The sequence below is a fragment of the Pristiophorus japonicus genome, chromosome 2, assembly GCF_044704955.1.
Source record: "Pristiophorus japonicus isolate sPriJap1 chromosome 2, sPriJap1.hap1, whole genome shotgun sequence".
In the NCBI taxonomy this organism is placed as follows: Eukaryota; Metazoa; Chordata; class Chondrichthyes; family Pristiophoridae; genus Pristiophorus; species Pristiophorus japonicus.
In genome coordinates, this window is record NC_091978.1 from 213,484,576 (window position 1) to 213,507,503 (window position 22,928).

General features: G+C 43.8%; 1 protein-coding gene across 11 annotated transcripts in view; it reads right to left on the bottom strand.

Moving 5' to 3' along the window:
- The window catches only part of LOC139243823 (cytoplasmic polyadenylation element-binding protein 2-like), a 211,983-nt gene that overhangs the window by 45,589 nt on the left and 143,466 nt on the right, over positions 1 to 22,928 (bottom strand). For 8 of the 11 annotated variants that reach the window (XM_070870875.1, XM_070870880.1, XM_070870874.1 and 5 more), the window contains one exon: positions 9,813 to 9,836. The exons of the other annotated variants lie outside the window; for them this stretch is intronic. In XM_070870875.1, the coding sequence (XP_070726976.1) occupies positions 9,813 to 9,836 (24 nt within the window). The remainder of the gene's footprint in view (positions 1 to 9,812; positions 9,837 to 22,928) is intronic. 11 annotated transcript variants of the gene reach the window in all.

Genomic DNA, 22,928 nt, shown 5'->3' on the forward strand with positions numbered 1-22,928 from the left:
GCTACAGATTTACTCTTCACTTGGGCTGTTATTATATTATATTGAAATACATGTGAACTCATCCCTTTTTAGCGTGGAAGCAAGTCATCCTCGCTTCGAGGGACTGCCTATGATGATGATGATGATGATGATATTATATAAAATAGCCATTGATTAAAAAGGTACAAGATCTGTACCATAGTGCACCAGCTTGGACCACTGTCAAATTTACTTTTGGCCAATAATTCAGGATGGAGATTGGAGCTTCAAGCCCGGCCAGGAAAGAAATTCATAGCTATCTGAACGCTTTAGATATTTAGCTTAAAATATTCTGCAAACACTACAAGAGCCATTTTTAAGATGCTGAATTCAGTAGCAGACACACAAATCTAAATACTCTGCTTATTACTGTCAAATAGGTGCTAATCTAGTTCATTTGTCTGTTTCAGATCATAACTAAGAGTTCATGTCCTGCAGATATATGGGATGATTAATAATACAATTAATAGCATAGTATCAATGGTAGCTAGTTGCTTGAAAGCAAAAGGTGCACAGCAAAGATGGCCTCGTGTTTATAACATGCTGACTCAAGTCGCAGTGCTGTCATACTCAGAGACTAAGTGGTGCTTTTCAAAAAATGAAGTGACTCTGGCTGCAGGCTCCAGCAGTGTTTAAACTACAAGTTTTAATCCAGAGGTAAATCCACGTCCTATTCCTCTGGAATGTAATTTGTACTATTTACAGGACTTACCACATCAGTAGTAAAAGCACATGAGAAAAGAACTATAAACAAACTCATTTCACAACAGCAAAAGTTGGAGCATAAAATGGTATATATTTTTTAAAAAGTTACATTTAAATGACTAAAAACAGAAGCAAACGCAAAAGAGCGGACAGATTTGTGCAAGCTTGTAGTCGTCACAATGACACACCAGAATTTGAAATTTAGTTGCGTATCTCTGCCCCATATTCATATCAACTGATGTATATGCACATATAACCTGTAGGATATATGAGTGAGATCACCAGTGGGCAACAGATCATAGCAAGGGTGAAGCTGTAAACACAGAATCTTGTATCCGTCAAAAGTTTAAATCGAATTATGTGGAAATACTGCAGACAGTTATTCTGTTAAGAAAGAATAACAACAATAGACAGAGCAACATTTGGAAATTTCAGAAAAACAAGTCAAAGTCAGTGGAAGCATCTTAAGGTTCTGGCTCTGGTCATTGCTCCTGCCAACACAGATTCATTAATAGCTGATGCCAACATTTAATCTAAAGAATTTCTATTACTTGTAATAGTTTTGTTCAGCAGGGAGAAAGAAATTAAAGACAGCAAAAAAATAGAAGCATGAATAAGCGTGGAAATCCCTTTGTATATTGCTCAGAATATCAAAAGACATTAGTACTAATATGCTTTAGTACACACCAAACAGAAATATATAATAGATTTATTTTACCTTTCTAAATTGAAAAGCTTGAATCTAATCACATGTCCAACATAAACATTGTTGTATAAAAGCAATTAAAAGATCTGGGAGCTATGTTAAACTTGATATAAATGAATTTTGTTTTAGTCAGTTTTATTTGACCTGTATTTATAAAGGAAATACAGGTATCAATATACGAGTGGCTTATACATTGTTGATTTATCTTGCTGATCGTTTTCGCAGCCTTGTAAATTTAAGGTTGCACAACTGTACTTAATTTAACAAAGTTATACTTGATCTTGATATTGCAAATGGTTAGTGGCGACAAGGTAACTATTAAGGATGAGACTATTGAGAACCTGATACTGCAGAAACCAATTGGAGACTAAGGATCAGCGCAAGCTGCAATACCAAATTCCAGTATTTCAGTTATACTGCCTGGCCCCAACTGTAATTTTGTAGGCTCGAAGAGAGTACTGCACATATTCTTGTGTGCATGTACAGAACTTCTCTCCCAGGTGAAAAAAAAATGAAGAAATATATTTTCTAATTGGCAAAATTCATGTACTACATTCCTTCGTGCTAATTTTGGGCAGACATTGGGGCTGAAATTGCGGTTGGAGGCTTCCCGCGGGCAATTGCCTCCGACCTGAAACATTTCTACCAAAGTACCTGGTGGTCCGGGAGGTGCGTGGGATTCCGGTGGGGAGGCCTTCTCTTCCCGCGTTGCGAAGCGCGCTCCCGTCCTCCTGGTTCCCACGCAGAAGGTGCAGACACGTATGACTGCTCAGCCAATCAGGTACAGTATTCCACAGCATTCTCATTAATAGCAATGAGAACTCCGTATCTACAAGTTCTCATTGCTATTAATGAGAAAAAAAACCCAAACACACTAAACACATAATAAAAAGTAAAAAACAGACCTCACATCATTAAAATTAATGTTAATAAATATCTTATAGAAAAAAAAAATTCTGAGTTTTTAAAAAGATTTTTTAATTATGGTTAAAAATAAATGTAATGTAGTGGGCAGGTTTTTAAAAAAAAAATAGAGTGTTTTTTAAATTTAATTTATATTTTTGTATGTTTTTAAACACGGCTGTAAAAGTAGGCTATGCGCCTGATAAAAGCAGGCGCAATAATTTTGAGGACATTTGCTGGGCAAGATACGGGTAAATACCGCAATCTTGCCCTTGCAAATGTCCTCGCTCCCGAGATTCGGAGGATCTGTCAAGCTCCAGCTCCAGCTCCAGCTTGACAGATCGGAAAAGCTGGTTTTCAGCATATGTGCATTGTGTGCTGAAAACCGGCTTTTCCGATGCCTTCCCGGGTCCGTAGAAACTTCGTACGGACTGGGGGAGGTCGGGATTTCCAGGCCATGAACTAGTTTATTCAAGAGTTCCATGAGCACTTTTAAAATAAGATCCAACACCACATTGAAGTTATACTACTCACAATGTCAAACCCAAATTGAGAGCGACCATCTCCTCCAATAGATCTCATACCACTTTGCTCCAGAGTCAATTATGGCCCAATTTTGGAGTTACTCTATAATTTTAGAATTGGTCCAAAGTGGAAACCACTTCACAGTTACTCTAAGGTTGCAGTCTAAACACCCAAGGGATCCTTGTGCATGAAACACAAAAAGTTAGTATGCAGGTACAGCAAATAATCAGGAAGGCAAATGGAATGTTGGCCTTTATTGCAAGGGGGATAGAGTATAAAAGCAGAGAAGTCCTGCTACAACTGTACAGGGTATCGGTGAGGCCACACCTAGAGTACAGCACAGAGTTTTGGTCTCCGTATCCAAGGAAGGATATACTTGCATTGGAGGCAGTTCAGAGAAGGTTCACTAGATTGATTCCGGAGATGAGAGCGTTGACTTATAAAGATAGGTTGAGTACGTTGGAGTTCAGAAGAATGAGAGGTGATCTTATTGAAACATATAAAATAATGAGGGGACTCGACAAGGTGGATGCAGAGAGGATATTTCCACTCACAGGGAAAACTAAAACTAGGGGACATAGTCTCAGAATAAGGGGCAGTCCATTTAAAACTAAGATGAGGAGGAATTTCTTCTCTGAGGGTTGTAAATTTATTGAACTCTCTGCCTCAGAGAGCTGTGGAGGCTGGGTCATTGAATATATTTAAGGCGGAGATGGACAGATTTTTGAGCGATAAGGGAGTAAAGGATAATGGGAAGCGGGCAGGAAAGTGGAGCCGAGTCCATGATCAGATCAGCTATGATCTTATTAAATGGCGGAGCTGGCTCGAGGGGCCAGGTGGCCTACTCCTGCTCCTATTTCTTATGAAAGAAGGTGTACTTACTCAGTTGCTTTTATTTTGAATCAATAATGATACAGTAAAGCATCATTCATTATTCAACTGATCCCTGTTCACCTTGGGGAGGGGATGTCCACGAAATGGCAGATTCAGAGCACCATTGGGCACTGGTTGGCGGTTGCAGAGGTTGGATAGAGTGACCAATGCAGGTTTCTTTTTTGTTTGTTCATGGGATGAGGGCATCGCTGGCAAGGTCAGCATTTATTGCCCATCCCTAACTGAAAAGGTGGCGGTGGTGAGCCAAATTCTTGAACCGCTGCAGTCCTTGTGGTGAAGGTATTCCCATAGAGTAGTTAGGGAGGGTTTGGGATTTTGACTGAGCGACGAAGCAGGAGCAGCAATATATTTCCAAGTCGATGGTAATGCATTTGAATGTCAAGGAGCGGTTATTAGACTCTCTCTTGTTGGATATAGTCATTGCCTGGTACGAATGTTACGTGCCACTTATTAGCTCAGGCCTGAATGTTGTCCAGATCATGTTGCATGTGGCCACTGACTGCTTCATTATCTGAGGAGATGCGGCTGGAACTGATATCATTGAACATCCCCACTTCTGACCCTATGATGGAGGAAAGGTCATTGATGAAGCAGCTGAAGATGGTTGGGCCGAAGACACTGCGCAGAGGAACTCCTGCAGTCATGTCCTGGGGCTGAGATGATTGGCCTCTAACAACCACAACCATCTTCCTTTGTGCTATGTGTGACTCCAGCCAGTGGAGAGCTTTCCCCTGATTCCCACTGACTTAAATTTTACTAGGGCTTCTTGATGCCACACTTGGTCAAATGCTGCCTTGATGTCAAAGGCAGTCACTCTCACCTCACCTCTGGAATTCAACTCTTTTCATATATGGCTTAAGACTGTAATGAGGTCTGGAGCCAAGTGGTCCTGGTGGAAGCCAAACTGAGCATCGGTGAGTAGGTTATTGGAATTAAGAGCCGTTTGATAGCACTGTTGACGACACCTTCCATTACTTTGCTGATGATTGAGAGTAGACTGATGGGCGGTAATTGGCCGGATTGGATCTATCCTGTTATTTATGGACAGAACATACTTGGGCAATATTCCACATTGTCAGGTAGATGCTAGTGTTGTAGCTGTACTGGAACAGCTTGGCTAGAGGCACAGATAGTTCTGAAGTACAAGTCTTCAGCACTACAGCTGGATGTTGTTAGGACCCATAGCCTTTGCTGTATCTAGTCCGCTCAGCTGTTTCTTGATATCATGTGGAGTGAATTGAATTGGCTGAAGACTGACTTCTCTGATTGTGGGGACCTCAAAAGGAGGCTGAGATGGATAATCCACTCAGCACTTCTGGCTGAAGATGGCTGTGAACACTTTAGCCTGGTCTTTTGCACTCACGTGCTGCGCTCTGCCATCATTGAGGATGTGGAAGTTCATGGAACCTCCTCCTCCCATTAGTTGTTTAATTGTTCAGCACCATTCACGACTGGATGTGACAGGACTGCAGAGCTTTGATCTGATCCGTTGGTTGTGGGATCGCTAAAGCTCGGTCTATAGAATGCTATTTCTGCTGTTTAGCATTCATGTAGTCCTGTGCTGTAGCTTCACCAGGAGGCCACTTCATTTTTAGGTATGCCTGGTGCTGCTCCTGGCATGCTCTTCTACACTCCTCATTGAACTAGGGTTGGTCCCCTGACATGATGGTAATGGTAGAGTGAGGGATTTGCCGGGCCATGAGATTAACGATTGTTGTGGAATACAATTTGGTTGATGCTAATGGCCAACATTGCCTCATGGATGCCCAGTTTGGAGCTGTTAGATTTGTTCTGAATCTATCCCATTTAACACGGTGGTAGTACCACACAACACGATGGGGGTGTCTTCAGTGCGAAGACGGGTCTTTGTCTCCACAAGGTCTGTGCGTTGATCACTCCTACCAATGCTGTCATGGACAGATACATCCGCGACAGGTAGATTGGTGAGAACGCAGTCAAGTAGGTTTTTCCCTCGTTTTGGTTCTCTCACCACCTGCTGCAGGCTCAGTCTGGCAGCTATGTCCTGCAGGACTTGGCCAGCTCAAGTCAGTAGTGGTGCTACTTAGCCACTCTTGGTGATGGACACTGAAGACCCCCACCCAGAGTACATTCTGTGCCCTTGCTACCTGCACTGCTTCTTCCAAGGGGTGTTCAACATGGATTACTGATTCATCAGCTGAGGGAGGCAGTAGGTGGTAATCAAGGAGATTTCCTTGCCCATGTTTGATCTCATGCCATGAGACTTCAACGTTGAGGTCTCCCAGGGCCACCCCCTCCCAACTTTATATCACTGTGCCGCCACCTCTGGTGTGTCTGTCCTGCTGACTGGACTGGACATACCCAGGGATGGAGGAATCTGGGACGTTGGCTGTGAGTATGATTCTGTGAGTATGACTATGTCAGGCTGTTGCTTGACTAGCTCACCCAATTTTGGCACAAGTCTCCAGATGTTAGTGAGGAGGACTTTGTAGGGTCAACTGGGCTAGGGGTATCTTTGTCGTGTCCAGTGCCTAGTCTTGTAAGTAAGGGCAAGGGTACAATACAGATACAAACAGAAAATCTGTACTTGGCAGTAAACATCCAGATAAGCAAATACTGAACAGAAAATGAGATTACGGACTAAAGCAGGAAAGCAACAAGGCCGTTTTAAACAATGACAATATTCAATCTAAAACTATAATTTATCCTGATTCTATCCTTATTTTCCACAAAACACAAGTTATACTCCTTTTGGAGTGGCTTATCCTTTTTAAAAGAGGCTAAAACAGCACTTACAAACTGCATTTCTCTGTTGATAACCAACTCCAAAAAATGGAAATGTAAGGTTAACTCCATGTAGTCATCTTGTAAACATTTTCCAAGGAAACATGTATAATTCTAGTCCATGAAGTGGACTACTAGCCTTGTAGAATGGATCTTCCTGACAATCATTATATAAGAGCATAAGAAATAGGTGGAGGAGGAGGCCATACGGCCCCTCGAGCCTGCTCCGCCATTTAATACGATCATGGCTGATCCGATCATGGACTCAGGTCCACTTCCCTGCCACTCCCCATAACCCCTTAATCCCTTATCGGTTCAGAATCTGTCTATCTCGGTCTTAAATTTATTCAATGTCCAAGCTTCCATAGCTCTCTGAGGCAACGAATTCCACAGATTTACAACCCTCAGAGAAGAAATTCCTCATCTCAGTTTTAAATGGGCGGCCCCTTATTCTAAGATTATGCCCTCTAGTTCTAGTCTCCGTTATCAATGGAAACATTCTCTCTGCATCCACCTCGTCAAGCCCCCTCATAATCTTATACGGTTCGATAAGATCACCTCTCATTCTTCTGAATTCCAATGAGTAGAGGCCCAGCCTACTCAACCTTTCCTCATAAGTCAAGCCCCTCATTTCCGGAATCAACCTTGTGAACCTTCTCTGAACTGCCTCCAAAGCAAGTGAATCCTTTCGTAAATATGGAAACCAAAACTGTACGCAGTATTCCAGGTGTGGCCCCACCAATACCCTGTATAACTGTAGCAAGACTTTCCTGCTTTTATACTCCATCCCCTTTGCAATAAAGGCCAAGATTCCATTGGCCTTCCTGATCACTTGCTGTACCTGCATACTAAACTTTTGTGTTTCATGCACAAGTATCCCCAGGTCTTCATGTACTGCAGCACTTTGCAATTTTTCTCCATTTAAATAATAACTTGCTCTTTGATTTTTTTCTGCCAAAGTGCATGACCTCACACTTTCCAACATTATACTCCATCTGCCAAATTTTTGCCCACTCACTTAGCCTGTCTATGTCCTTTTGCAGATTTTTTGTGTCCTCCTCACAAATTGCTATTCCTCCCATCTTTGTATCATCAGCAAACTTGGCTATGTTACACTCGGTCCTTTCTTCCAAGTCGTTAATATAGATTGTAAATAGTTGGGGTCCCAGCACTGATCCCTGTGGCACCCCACTAGTTACTGATTGCCAACCCGAGACTGAACTATTTATCCCGATTCTCTGTTTTCTGTTGGTTAGTCAATCCTCTATCCATGCTAATATATTACCCCCACCCCCATGAACTTTTATCTTGTGCAGTAACCTTTTATGTGGCACCTTGTCAAATGCCTTCTGGAATAGTAGAAAATACATTCCAGCTTGCTTGGGGAAAGGATACACCCAAAATTTAGTTCTATCAGAACTAAATAAATATAATTGCTCATCATTTGCTGGAACAGTAAGTTTTCAGATTCTACATAAATGGAAAGATGATGATAATAATCATTTCTTATATTAGGCAGAATTTAGATAGTACTGCCCTGTTTTTATGCCAAAGAAGGTAAGGATGTGATTAAGGCATGAGGTTGCCGACCCATCCAACTAACACAAAGCACTGAAATAGCAGTTTCTCTACAAATAAAATTTAACATGAATCCACACAGACACTCTTCAGTTTGTGTTAATGCCAAATTCAGATCCTTATTTTCTAAAGTTCTTTTAGAAATCTGGAAAGTGAAGGGCATTTCTTAAAATAAGTTCCCTTCTAAAAGATAAATAAAAATAAGCATTGCACACAACCCAATAAAATTGTTTGAGGCCTTGAGGCAGGATACTATTCGGGATTCACCACATGACTTCTGCAGCCTGGCAACAAATTACAATGTTTTACTTATCTGCAAGATTGAAGTCAATCACCTGCACTGATTCATGTTGACACCCATTTCCAGCATTAATCAGTCAGTCAGCTAAATTCTCTCCCCCACCTGAAACATATCCCTATTAATGCTGAATTTAAATGTGTGTGTAGTATACATAAAGCTATTAGAAATTTTCGCTCCTTATTGGCTAAAGCACTGGTTGTAGTGACACGGAGTCATATAAATGGTTCAATCCCAGTCCTATGCAGAGTTAGCTGATGCCAGCTTGGGCAACAACTTGTCTACAGTACCCCTGGGTTAGGGAGGCAAAAATGTTTAAAAAACAGCCAAAGTCCCTATACCACCCATGCCCTTTGCAGAAAGTATGTGTAGAAATCAGGTGAGAATGGCACCGGGCTCGTTGTGGTGCCCTCCTTAGCCTGCCTGCACTCAATTAGGTTCACACATTAAAAAGGGCCAAATTAACAATGTGTCTGCAGTTGCCAGCACCTTTGAGGGCAGATTTCTCCATCAAGAGTGAGTGTCTTTGGAGAGGAAAGCAGGGCAAAAAGGAAAATAATCTTAGTTCACCGTTTTATTTTTATATTGATCATGAGTATTAGATGGAAAGGAAGATGCATCAAAAATGAAGAAGTTTGATTACAATGTGGCTCTTTTCTTTCTATTAAAGTACAAATTGGGTTTATGAACTAGGTTCATTGAGGAATCTCCAAAAGTGCAGTTTAGCAGCTGCCAGCTACTGGGTGACTTGTTAGAGATAGTTTGAACAACCATTAAGTTTATTTTTCAAATTCTATAATCTTCACTAGTTTTCAGCTAGATGATCAACTTCATTAGTATGACATTCAAGCTTGGGGGCTGGGGGTGAGAAAGAAAGCACATCAGTCCTGCTGAACAACTGTAACTCTTCTGGGTTGGTAATAAAGCACTGTCCATGCAGATGTCTGTGGCCGAAACCATCCCATACTTTCTGGAGTGGATGCCAGAAGGGGCCTTCAAAGAAATTGAATTTAAGAAAAAAAATACTATGGAAAGGATATCTCATGTTGAAAAACTCTATTTAACTTGCGCAAAAAGTTTGCAGGTTCATTTAGACAACTGAACAGATCAGAACACTAGTTTAACACTATGTTCAGATGATCATGCAACCTTTAATATAATATCTCAACTTTTTCTTGAAGTACTGCATAAAATTAGCATTTATTAAACCACAAGTATTAACTATTTTTTGTAGCATTAAGTTTGGCTTTATGATCATACAGTTAGTTATTTTCTACACAACATCATGCAGATCTAATGAGAAATCAACACCCAATCCATGATTCAATCATTAATTGCCAAAAACAAATAACTACTAATCAGTCATCAAATCACATTGATTCATTTAAAGATACAAGTCAGCACTAGAAACCAAATGTTTACCTCGTCTTCTCCCATAACTTCTTGCTGCATGCAAACAAAGAAGGATAAATAGGATTTGTATCAAATATCAGTGTGCACTTAAAGTTCACAAAATGTAAGGTAAGCTGGTAAAAATCAAAATCTTTACAACAAAGTTACTGAAACAGCTTTATGAATCTGCAGCACTTTACGTACGCAATGATTGCGTTTTGTTCAGTTACAATCCTACAATTTTCTGAATTGCAAAAGCTGCAGTCATAAACTTAAAAATGCCCTTCATACAAATGGCAAAACCAAATGAACTGATTTATTAAAAATTACCTATGTGAACAAAATCTTTCAATCAAACTCTGCATTAATTGTAGAATAATAATTCTTCAAAAAGGTTTCATTCAGTATGTACCACTACAAAACAAATAGTAAACATATACAAATGATTAGTAACCGTCATTGGCGCTGCGCATTTCAGAATTACTACATACTTGACATTATGACATTTATCGGGGCACAAATTACTCTTTCCTTTGGTAACTGAGGCAGGTTTATAGGCATTCAGAATCAGCATAATTTTCACAAGAGTACAAAGAGCAGTCTTGGGAATAGAAAGAAGGTTAATGTTCCACATACAGAATGCTTTTGGAAGGGGGAAGAAGCTAAGAATACTTTGTACAATTCTGAAGTTGACAATTATGGCTGGCCTCTTACTTACTTGAATTTGTTAGACTGCCAAACATGTAAAGGCTGAGTTGTGCAATCATAATAAGCTTATTCGTTTTTTTTCCAGTTGTACTCCTAAAACCACTAATGATCGCCACCTTGTTTATATAAAAAAACACCAAAACACTTTGGCCCAGATTTTGCAGTTGGTATGACGGTCTACTGATATACCAAACTTGCAATCTGTCAAGTTCGGACTTGACAGACAATCCGCACCGACATGGAAATCATAATTGCTGGCGCAGAGTTGGGCCAATTGCCCACCAACTACCCAGCAATTACGTATGAACATTTTACGGCTGGGGATACCTCCCAGCAAATCCAAGTAATTATAAAAGCTATGAGGCCAGAAATGGAAGCATTTACATATGACCCACAGGATTTTGTTCATGGTGTCCACTACTTGTCATGATTTAAAGGTTAATTTAGTTGGAGATTAACTCAACAAATATCGAGAAATATTGTGCAGTTCTGCATTTATAACTCTTAGATGTTAGCATGAGATTCATTCTTGCCATTCTTAAATACTTTGCAGCAGTAAGCATTGCACTAGTGATCTTTTTATGAAGTTCTGCTGGACCTTCTGTTTACTGATTGGAGCACGGGCCCACGTGACTCCAGGTATGCTTATGCACATGGTACAGTATTTAACAGCAACTTTATGTTTGGGATCTTAAAACAGGTAAGTGCGCATTGGGTTCGGATGCCGGCAGCATAATCCTTAATTATACCACTGACTGCAAAATCCGGGCCATTGTTATCATACATATCACCACCCCATTCCCTCCCTCCCTGAACCATGATAGGGTTTCCCTTATCCTCACCTTCCACCTGACTAGCCTTCACATTCAATGGATCATTCTCTGTCATTTCCGCCACTTTCAGCGTGAAGTCACCACCAAACAAATCTTCTCCTCCCGTCCAGTTACAGCTTTCCGAAGTGACCATTCCCTCCGCGACATCGTGGTCCACTCTTCAATCACTCGTAACACCCCCTTCCCTTCCCTCAGCACCTTCCCATACAAGCGTAGGAGATGCAACACTTGCCCTTTAACCTCTTTCCTTCCCACCGTCCAAGGCCCCAAACACACCATCCAGGTGAAACAGCAATTTACTTGTACTTCTTTCAATTTAGTATACTGTATTCGCTGCTCATGATGTGGTTTCCTCTACAATGGGGAGACCAAAGGCAGATTAGGTGATTGCTTTTGTGGAACACCTTCGTTCAGTCCGCAAAGGTGACATAGAAAAAACATAGAAACATAGAAAATAGGTGCAGGAGTAGGCCATTCGGCCCTTCGAGCCTGCACCGCCATTCAATGAGTTCATGGCTGAACATGTAACTTCAGTACCCCATTCCTGCTTTCTCGCCATACCCCTTGATCCCCCTAGTAGTAAGGACTACATCTAACTCTTTTTGAATATATTTAGTGAATTGGCCTCAACAACTTTCTGTGGTAGAGAATTCCACAGGTTCACCACTCTCTGGGTGAAGAAGTCCCTCCTCATCTCGGTCCTAAATGGCTTACCCCTTATCCTTAGACTGTGACCCCTGGTTCTGGACTTCCCCAACATTGAGAACATTCTTCCTGCATCTAACCTGTCTAAACCCATCAGAATTTTAAACGTTTCTATGAGGTCCCCTCTCATTCTTCTGAACAAGCCCAGTTGATCCAGTCTTTCTTAATAGGTCAGACCTGCCATCCCGGGAATCAGTCTGGTGAACTTTTGCTGCACTCCCTCAATAGCAAGAATGTCCTTCCTCAGGTTAGGAGACCAAAACTGTACACAATACTTTAGGTGTGGCCTCACCAAGGCCCTGTACAACTGTAGTAACACCTCCCTGCCCCTGTACTCAAATCCAATCGCTATGAAGGCCAACATGCCATTTGCTTTCTTAACCACCTGCTGTACCTGCATGCCAACCTTCAATGACTGATGTACCATGACACCCAGGTCTCGTTGCACCTCCCCTTTTCCTAATCTGTCACCATTCAGATAATAGTCTGTCTCTCTGTTTTTACCACCAAAGTGAATAACCTCACATTTATCCACATTATACTTCATCTGCCATGCATTTGCCCACTCACCTAACCTATCCAAGTCGCTCTGCAGCCTCATAGCATCCTCCTCACAGCTCACACTGCCACCCAACTTAGTGTCATCCGCAAATTTGGAGATATTACATTTAATCCCCTCGTCCAAATCATTAATGTACAATGTAAACAGCTGGGGCCCCAGCACAGAACCTTGCAGTACCCCACTAGTCATCGCCTGCCATTCTGAAAAGTACCCATTTACTCCTACTCTTTGCTTCCTGTCTGACAACCAGCTCTCAATCCATGTCAGCACACTACCCCCAATCCCATGTGCTTTAACTTTGCACATTAATCTCTTGTGTGGGACCTTGTCGAAAGCCTTCTGAAAGTCCAAATATACCACATCAACTGGTTCTCCCTTGTCCACTCTACTGGAAACATCCTCAAAAAATTCCAGAAGATTTGTCAAGCATGATTTCCCTTTCACGAATCCATGCTGACTTGGACCTATCATGTCACCTCTTTCCAAATGCACTGCTATGACATCCTTAGTAATTGATTCCATCATTTTACCCACTACCGATGTCAGGCTGACCGGTCTATAATTCCCTGTTTTCTCTCTCCCTCCTTTTTTAAAAAGTGGGGTTACATTGGCTACTCTCCACTCGATAGGAACTGATCCAGAGTCAATGGAATGTTGGAAAATGATTGTCAATGCATCCGCTATTTCCAAGGCCACCTCCTTAAGTACTCTGGGATGCAGTCCATCAGGCCCTGGGGATTTATCGGCCTTCAATCCCATCAATTTCTCCAACACAATTTCCCGACTAATAAGGATTTCCCTCAGTTCCTCCCCCTTACTAGACCCTCTGACCTCTTTTATATCCGGAAGGTTGTTAGTGTCCTCCTTAGTGAATACCGAACCAAAGTACTTGTTCAATTGGTCCGCCATTTCTTTGTTCCCCCTTATGACTTCCCCTGATTCTGACTGCAGGGGACCTATGTTTGTCTTTACTAACCTTTTTCTCTTTACATATCTATAGAAACTTTTGCAATCCGTCTTAATGTTCCCTGCAAGCTTCTTCTCGTATTCCATTTTCCCTGCCCTAATCAAACCCTTTGTCCTCCTCTGCTGAGTTCTAAATTTCTCCCAGTCCCCGGGTTCGCTGCTATTTCTGGCCAATTTGTATGCCACTTCCTTGGCTTTAATACTATCTCTGATTTCCCTTGATAGCCACGGTTGAGCCACTTTCCCTTTTTTATTTTTACGCCAGACAGGAATGTACAATTGTTGTAGTTCATCCATGCGGTCTCTAAATGTCTGCCATTGCCCATCCACAGTCAATCCCTTAAGTATCATTCGCCAATCTATCCGAGCCAATTCACGCCTCATACCTTCAAAGTTACCCTTCTTTAAGTTCTGGACCATGGTCTCTGAATTAACTGTTTCATTCTCCATCCTAACGCAGAATTCCACCATATTATGGTCACTCTTCCCCAAGGGGCCTCGCACAACGAGATTGATAATTAATCCTCTCTCATTACACAACACCCAGTCCAAGATGGCCTCCCCCCTAGTTGGTTCCTCGACATATTGGTCTAGAAAACCATCCCTTATGCACTCCAGGAAATCATCTTCCACCGTATTGCTTCCAGTTTGGTTAGCCCAATCTATGTGCATATTAAAGTCACCCATTATAACTGCGGCACCCTTATTGCATGCTCCCCTAATTTCCTGTTTGATGCCCTCCCCAGCATCACTACTACTGTTTGGAGGTCTGTACACAACTCCCACTAACGTTTTTTGCCCTTTGGTGTTCTGCAGCTCTACCCATATAGATTCCACATCATGCAAGCTAATGTCCTTCCTAACTATTGCATTAATCTCCTCTTTAACCAGCAATACTACCCCACCTCCTTTTCCTTTTATTCTATCCTTCCTGAATGTTGAATACCCCTGGATGTTGAGTTCCCAGCCCTGATCATCCTGGAGCCACGTCTCCGTAATCCCAATCACATCATATTTGTTAACATCTATTTGCACAGTTAATTCATCCACCTTATTACGGATACTCCTTGCATTAAGACACAAAGCCTTCAGGCTTGTTTTTTTTAAGCACCCTTTGTCCTTTTAGAATTTTGCTGTACAGTGGCCCTTTTTGTTCTTTGCCTTGGGTTTCTCTGCCCTCCACTTTTCCTCATCTCCTTTCTGTCTTTTGCTTTTGTCTCCTTTTTGTTTCCCTCTGTCTCCCTGCATTGGTTCCCATCCCCCTGCCATATTAGTTTAACTCCTCCCCAACAGCACTAGCAAACACTCCCCCTAGGACATTGGTTCCGGTCCTGCCCAGGTGCAGACCGTCCGGTTTGTACTGGTCCCACCTCCCCTAGAACCGGTTCCAATGCCCCGGAATTTGAATCCCTCCCTGCTGCACCACTGCTCAAGCCACGTATTCATCTGCGCTATCCTGCGATTCCTACTCTGACTAGCACGTGGCACTGGTAGCAATCCCGAGATTACTACTTTTGAGGTCCTACTTTTTAATTTAGCTCCTAGCTCCTTAAATTCGTTTCGTAGACCTCATCCCTTTTTTTTTTACCTATGTCGTTGGTACCAATGTGCACCACGACAACTGGCTATTCTCCCTCCCTTTTTAGAATGTTCTGCACCCGCTCCGAGACATCCTTGACCCTTGCACCAGGGAGGCAACATACCATCCTGGAGTCTCGGTTGCGGCCGCAGAAACGCCTATCAATTCCCCTTATAATTGAATCCCCTATCACTATCGCTCTCCCACTCTTTTTCCTGCCCTCCTGTGCAACAGAGCCAGCCACGGTGCCATGAACTTGGCTGCTGCTGCCCTCCCCTGATGAGTCATCCCCTTCAACAGTACTCAAAGCAGTGTATCTGTTTTGCAGGGGTATGACCACAGGGGACCCCTGCACTACCTTCCTTGCACTGCTCTTCCTGCTGGTCTTCCATTCCCTATCTGGCTGTGGACCATTCACCTACGATAAGACCAACTCGCTACATGTGCTACTCACGTCATTCTCAGCATCATGGATGCTCCAGAGTGAATCCACCCTCAGCTCCAACTCCGCAACGCGGTCCGTCAGGAGCTGGAGGCAGATACACTTCCCGCACACGTAGTCGTCAGGGACACTGGATTCGTCCCTGAGTTCCCACATGGTACAGGAGGAGCATAACACGTGACCAAGCTGTCCTGCTATGACTTAACCCTTAGATAGGCAACAACAATGCTAAAGTTTACTCACTGTTATAGAAGAGAAAAAAGAAAAACTACTCACCAATCACCAGCCAATCACTTACCCCCTTGGCTGTGACGTCACCTTTCTGTTTCTTTCTACTTCTTTTTTGCCTTCTCCCTGTAGCTGCACAAGTACGCCTTTTATAGGCCTCACCAACGGACCTCCTCGACGCTGGGCCCCGGACTCCCTGCTGTGCCTTTTATAGGTCTCACCAACGCACCTCCTCGACGCTGGGCCCCGGACTCCCTGCTGTGCCTTTTATAGGTCTCACCAACGCACCTCCTCGACGCTGCTCCCGACTGCCGTTGACGCTGGGCCCCGGACTCCCTGCTGTGCCTTTTATGTGACCCCGAGTTTCTGCTCGCTTATCGTTTTAATTCTCCCACTCTGACCTCAGCCTCCTACACTGTTCTAATGAAGCTCAACAGAAATTTGAGGAACAGCACCTCATCTTTCAATTAGGCACTTTACAGCCTTCCGGACTCAACTGAATTCACCAATTTCAGATCATAACCAATGCTCTCATTTTTTTCAGACAGCAGCTGTTGGTAAAGATTCTGCCATTGTAATTTACAGTTCCTTTAGACCCATCTTTTGTTTATTAATTTGTCCTATTACCTCCCTATTTTGCCTTGTACCATATCTCTTTTGTCATTTAATCACTCCTACCTTCTACCCTATCACAGACCATCCCTTTTGTTCTTTCCTCCCCTCTTGCCTTTCCCTGCCCCTGTATTTGCTTAAAACCTATTGCATCTCGAACTTTTTCCAGTTCTGATGAAAGGTTGTCGCCTGAAATGTTAACTCTGTTTCACTCTCTCCACAGATGTGGCCTGACTTGCTGAGTATTTCCAGCATTTTATGTTTCTAGTTCAGATTTCCAGCATCTGCAGTGTATTGCTTTCATTTCATTGTATGGTACATTCTTCAATGAAAATCTGGTCAGGCTCTTCAGGCCAGAACAGTTTATTAGCTTTTGACTAAAATTGTATACATTACTGGGTTGCTTAGGCTGCACAATTACTCTGGAAAGGTTACTGTCGAAACTGGGAATTCAAAATGTATTGAATGCACTGAACAATATCCAAATGGTACTTTATCCAATGACATTTTCAGATAATTATTTGTGTAAATGGATTATGAAAGGAAGCCCGCATGCAACAAGAACTTGACAACATTCAGACTCGGGCTGATAAGTGTCAAGTAACATTCACGCCACACAAGTGCCAGGCAATTACTATTTTCAACGAGAGTCTAACCACCGCCCCTTGACATTCAATGGCATTACCATCGACGAATCCCGCACTATCCTGAGGGTCAACATTGATCAGAAATTTAAATAGGCCAGCCACATAAAAACTGTGACTACAAGAGCAGGTCAGAGGTTGGGTATTCTGCGGTGCATGTCTCACTCCTGACTCCCAAAGCCTTTTCACCATCTACAAGATACAAGTCAGGAGTGTGATGGAATACTTTCTACTTGCCTGGATGAGTGCAGCTCCAACAACACTGAAGAAGCTCAACACCATCCAGGACAAAAGCAGCCTGCTTGATTGGCATCCCATCCATCACCTTCAACATTCATTCCCTCCACTACCTGCACACCATGGCTGCAGTGTGTACCATCTACAAGATGCACTGCAGGAAATCACCAAAATTTCTGCAATAGCACTCCCAAACTTGTGACCTCTACCACATAGAAGGACAAGGCCAGCAGGCACAATGGAACATCATCACCTCCAAGTTCCCCTCCAAGGCATACACCATCCCGACTTAGAAATATATCACCATTCCTTCATCGTCGCTGGAACTCCCTCCTCAACAGCACTATGGGAGTACCTTCACCATAGGGACTACAGCAGTTGAAGAAAGCAGCTCACCACCACCTTCTTAAGTCAATTAGGGATTGGCAATAAATGCTGGGCTTGCCAGTGATGCTCAAAACCCATGAATGAATTTTTAAAAATTGAAGTAATGTATAACTGATGCTAAAAAAGCAAATATTACACAAGGATCTATCTTTCAATGCGTCGGGTGCAGTAGGGGGAAAAATTAGCTGAACAAACATTGCAAGTCTATCTAACAATTGTCAAAGTAAACAGAATAATTCATATATATGTGGACACTTTATAAACCATTGTTAAGTTGGGAATACTATATCTGCTTTGGGTCACAACACTCAAAAATAAATAGTACTGTAAAGAGCTCAAAAGGCAATGGAGAAAGTACTGGGTTTCAAATCATTAAGAATCTTCAAAACCGTGATATTTCAATAGCGACTGTACCATAACCAGTGAATTCATGCATTTCAACAAGACAATACAAATGTCTTACCCAGTCATGTTGACAACTTTTCAGATGTCTGATTGTCTAATTTTATAAGAACTTTTGCCACATTTTACAAATATTTGAGAGGAAATCTTAGCATTTAAAACTGGCACAACAGAGAAGCAGCTTTCTCTTCAGATGCAATTGTTATTCCTTTTTTTGAGGTTGGGATGCACGTGCTCAATGAAAAACGACACCAACTAGAAATTGGGAGAAAAGTTAGGGAAGGTGACTGAAGGCAAGACTGAAGAGATAGATTTTGATGAGGCTTTTGAAGGCAAGGGAGATGTCATAAGGCAGAAGGGTTCAAGAAGAGGAGAAATCACAAGTTTAGGGTGGAATGGCTATTTTCAAGTTTCTGCTTTGCACTATGATGAGAATTTATACAATTTTCAATCAGCCTTCAAAATGACCTGTTTGCTACTTCCTCTCCATATTTTATGTTGATGCTGAAGGTTGTCCATACTTTAGATGTTGTATCACAAACTTTCTATGATGTGGTTTGCTTTCAAGTCATTGTTCCCTGGAGGTCTCGTATATGCCTTTTGTTCAAAATCTCATTTGCACAAGATCTACAGTAATGTTAGTTGGTGCAACTTCATCAGTTGCAAGGCAGATTAGTTCTTATTGTCGTCACTGAATGGGTTTATCAAATTGTTATTAAATATTTCTATCAAAGCTCTGACGTGAACTTATCCCCCGTCCCCTCCAATCTACATGTTAACTCATGGTGACAACATCCACAGCTTGCACATGTATGCTCCCAGCTCTACCTTTCCATCACCTCTTTCAGTCCATTCAATGGCTGTGTTGTCAGAATCTTTACCTTGGAGTCGGCTTGCGTGCGGGCCGCGTAGCGGGTCAGGAACCCGATGTTCTGATCAGCACCTTGTTCAGAGCGACTTTTACTTAATGGCCCCATTAAACCAGTTATGTGCATTTCCCGGTCCAATTAAATGGAGCGGGCCTGATGGCATCATCGATAACTCATTTCCAGCGCCGATATTTAAAGCAGCCTTGCACACATCTCATTTGAAGGTTGATGTAGGATTGTTACAGGTGAGAGAGAAGTTTGAGAAGCATTATAAAGCTGATAAAAATGTGGGTCATGGATAAACAAAGGCAGAGGGCTGCACCAGGATTTAACGATGCCTCCCTCGATGTTCTGGTGCAGGCAGTGAGAGCACACAGGGAGGTCCTCTTCCCTGGCGATGGGCGCAAAAGACCATCCAAAGATACAAAAAGGGAATGGTTAGAGATCACAGAGGAGGTCAACAGCAGGGATGTGGATCTAGTGTAGGAAAAGATTCAATGATCTCATGAGGTCAGCAAAGGTGAGTGCAATGCCAGACTCACTACATCCTTATGTGCCCATCACCATCTCCCCATCACTCTGCCTTCCCAAGCCTATTCAGTCATGTCAATCCTCACACCAACCTACCTTGCAAGGTGCACCCATCCCTCTGTCCCTGCATCTACTCACATCCCCATCTGACTAACCACCACGGACACCCTAATCATAATGCAATCATAGCAAGTAACACCATAGGAGGCCGCCATTTGGCAATGTCACGCTCTACAGATGTAGCCCATCCATTCATTCTGTCACTCTGATTCAAAGTTCTCTTTTTTCCCTCCTTGCAGAAGAGAATCCACAACAACAGGGAGAGGCAGAGAACCAGAAGTGGCTCTCCAGTCTTTATTCAATTGACGCCAGCAGAGGAGGCGGCGGCCCTGGAGATCTCTGGAGTTGCAGAGCTGCTGGTGGTGGAAGATGGAGAGGGGGACATCCCAGCAACCTGATGGTAACATTACCATCCTTGATCTAACACTGCTGACAGAATTACATCTCATACAGCCACATGGCATACAGCAGTTACTCATATGGTGACTGATGTCAGCAGCCACTTAAATGTCAACATGTGCATAATGGTAACATTACCATCCTTGATCTAACAGTTCTAATTCATCTCTTTACTCTCCCACAGGTCCATCAAGTGCCCCCACTCCACTGTCCAGCCAGAGGAGGAAGACGACTCCTCAGAGGAAGCTCCAAGCTCTGAGGGTGCACCATCAGCATACCCAAGCTCAGCCAGCATCTGCGCAGATTTGGACACCTCGGTGGGTCCTGTGCGACATAAAGTAGTGTTGTCACCTGGTGTCTCTCACATCACAAGTGAGCAAGAGCAGGTGGTGATGACAGGGACAGCAGTGGAGACTCCTCACCGGAGGGTGTGGGACATTCCAAGCTCTGCTGAGCTACATGGACAAAGAGGTCGATCTTGGAGGGGCAGCAACAATTGCATGAGGCTCTGCCAGCTTTTCAGCCGCGATGTCTGCAAATATGCAGAGAATGGAGGAATCCATCTCCAACATGAGCACACCATGTCGCAGGCAATGGCGACGATGTGCTGTTCCACAGAAAGAATAGCCACCTGCATGGAGCACCAAATGCGCTATAGTCACACGAGATCATGCTGGCTGTGGACAACAGATGGCAAATGCTCACATACCTCATCTCAAGGAGGGATATAAATGTAGACTTGGGTATCCATTGCCCCGCAGATGTGTAGCGTTGAGACTCGAATGCCGAGAGCATGCAGAAATCAAGCGCAGACAGCGGAAAGAGCGTGATGCAAACCAGTCCCACCCACCCCTTCCCTCAACGACTATCTGTCCCACCTGTGACAGAGTCTGTGGCGCTCGTATTGGACTGTTCAGCCAAAGAACGCACTTCAGGAGTGGAAGCAAGTCTTCCTCAATTATTGGGACTTGCTATGATGATGATGATGATGAGTAGCAAGGTGCTAGCAGGGAAGTGCAGGCGGCCCATGAGAGGGATAATGGTGAAAGGGGACATAGAAGTGGGGGCTCTTCTCAAAGCGCTCACACTTCTCCCCCTTTGCCTCCCCCTCAGTCAGAGCCCCAAATGTTTCCTCGGATCCTGATGGCAGAGTCTGCCTCTGCACAGTTGCAGGAGCAGTCTCTCACAGGCTCTAAAATCCAGAGGACGACCACCAAGTGTATATAATGCAGTTGCAGCAGGGAAATGAGCAGTCTGCCTCTACCTCTGCTGAAGCCACAGGGGTTGCACCTTGTAGAAGCAATCTACAGATCAGATCCAAGGTCGTCTCATCCTCTGTCATTGAATTGCAGTATGCAGACGACGCTTGCGTTTGCGCACACCGGAGGTCGAATTCCAAACCATCGTCAACACCTTCACCGAAGTATACGAGAGCATGGGCCTTACACTAAATATCCGTAGGACAAAGGATCTCTACCAACCTGCCCCCGCCACACAGTACTGACCCCTGATTATCAAGATTTATGACGAGGCCTTGGACAAGATGGACCCTTTCCCATACCTTGGGAGCCTATTGTCAACAAGAGCAGATGACAATGACGAAGTTCAACACCACCTTCAGTGTGCCATTGCAGCCTTCGGTCACCTGAGGAAGGGTGTGTTTGAAGACCAGGACCTCAAATCCGGCACCAAGCTCATGGTCTGCAGAGCAGTAGTGATTCCCGTCCTCCTATATGCTTCAGAGACATGGACTATGTACAGCAGGCACCTCAAAACACTGGAGAAGTACCACCAACGCTGCCTCCACAAGATCCTGCAAATCCATTGGCAGGATAGGCTCATCAACGTCAGTGTTCTCGCTCAGACCAACATCCCCAGCATCGAAGCATTGACCACGCTCGATCAGCTCCATTGGGCGGGCCACATCGTCCGCATGCCCTTTACTAGACTCCCAAAACAAGCGCTCTACTCAGAGCTCCGACACGGCAAGCGAGTCCCAGGTGGGCAGAGGAAACGCTTCAAGGACACCCTCAAAGCCTCCTTGAAAAAGTGCAACCCCCCACCGACACCTGGGAATCCCTGGCCCAAGACCGCTCAAAGTGGAGGTGAAGCATCCGGGAAGGTGCCGAACACCACGAGTCCCTTCGCTGGGAGCATAGCCAAGTGCAAACAGCGCTCGACAACCCAAGCATCTCACCCACCCGTCCCTTCAACCACCACCTGCCTCATCTGTGACAGAGTCTGTAGATCTCGCATTGGTCTCATCAGTCACCTGAGAACTCTCATTAGTGTGGAAGTAAATTATCCTCGACTCCGAGGGACTGCCTAAGAAGAAGGCACCTGTGGGAAGCCAGCCAGAGCCGCAAAACCAAGTGCCCACACAGTAACACTGGTTGCATCAGTGGCAAAGTTTACACAATTGGCTGACTTGTGAAACATGGCATCGGTCACCTCGGTGATGCAGCTGTGGACAGCCGACTGCGAGATCCTGGAAATGTCTGCAGCTGATCCCTGGAATGAGCCTGAGGTGAAGTTGTTGAGGGTGGTGGTGAATTTGACAGCCATTGGTAAGGCTTGTCCACCAGGTCCTCTGTGAAGCAGGTCTTGTTCCAGCAAGTTACAAATATCTGCGCCAACCTGGCATAATAGCCAGGGCCTCCTGAAGCACTGCTGCTGAGTCACGTCCAGGAAGCTCATACTCTGTCTGTATACCGTGTTGTGGGTATCGCCTCTGGTGCAGTGCAGTTCCTGTGCTGATCCCCTCTCTTCTGTGCAGTATCAGGTCATTGAAGAGAAAGCTGCTGTTGCTGCTGGTGGCGGTGGTGGTGTGGCTCATCAAGATCCAATTCCGAGGTCCAATGCGAGACAGCATAAGCAGCACCCATGCTGATGTCGTAGATGACAAGTAAAGTGGAGATCAGTGGCCAATCCCTCAATGTTGTGATAGTGACTAGCAATGTGGTGAGAGTTGCAGAAATGACC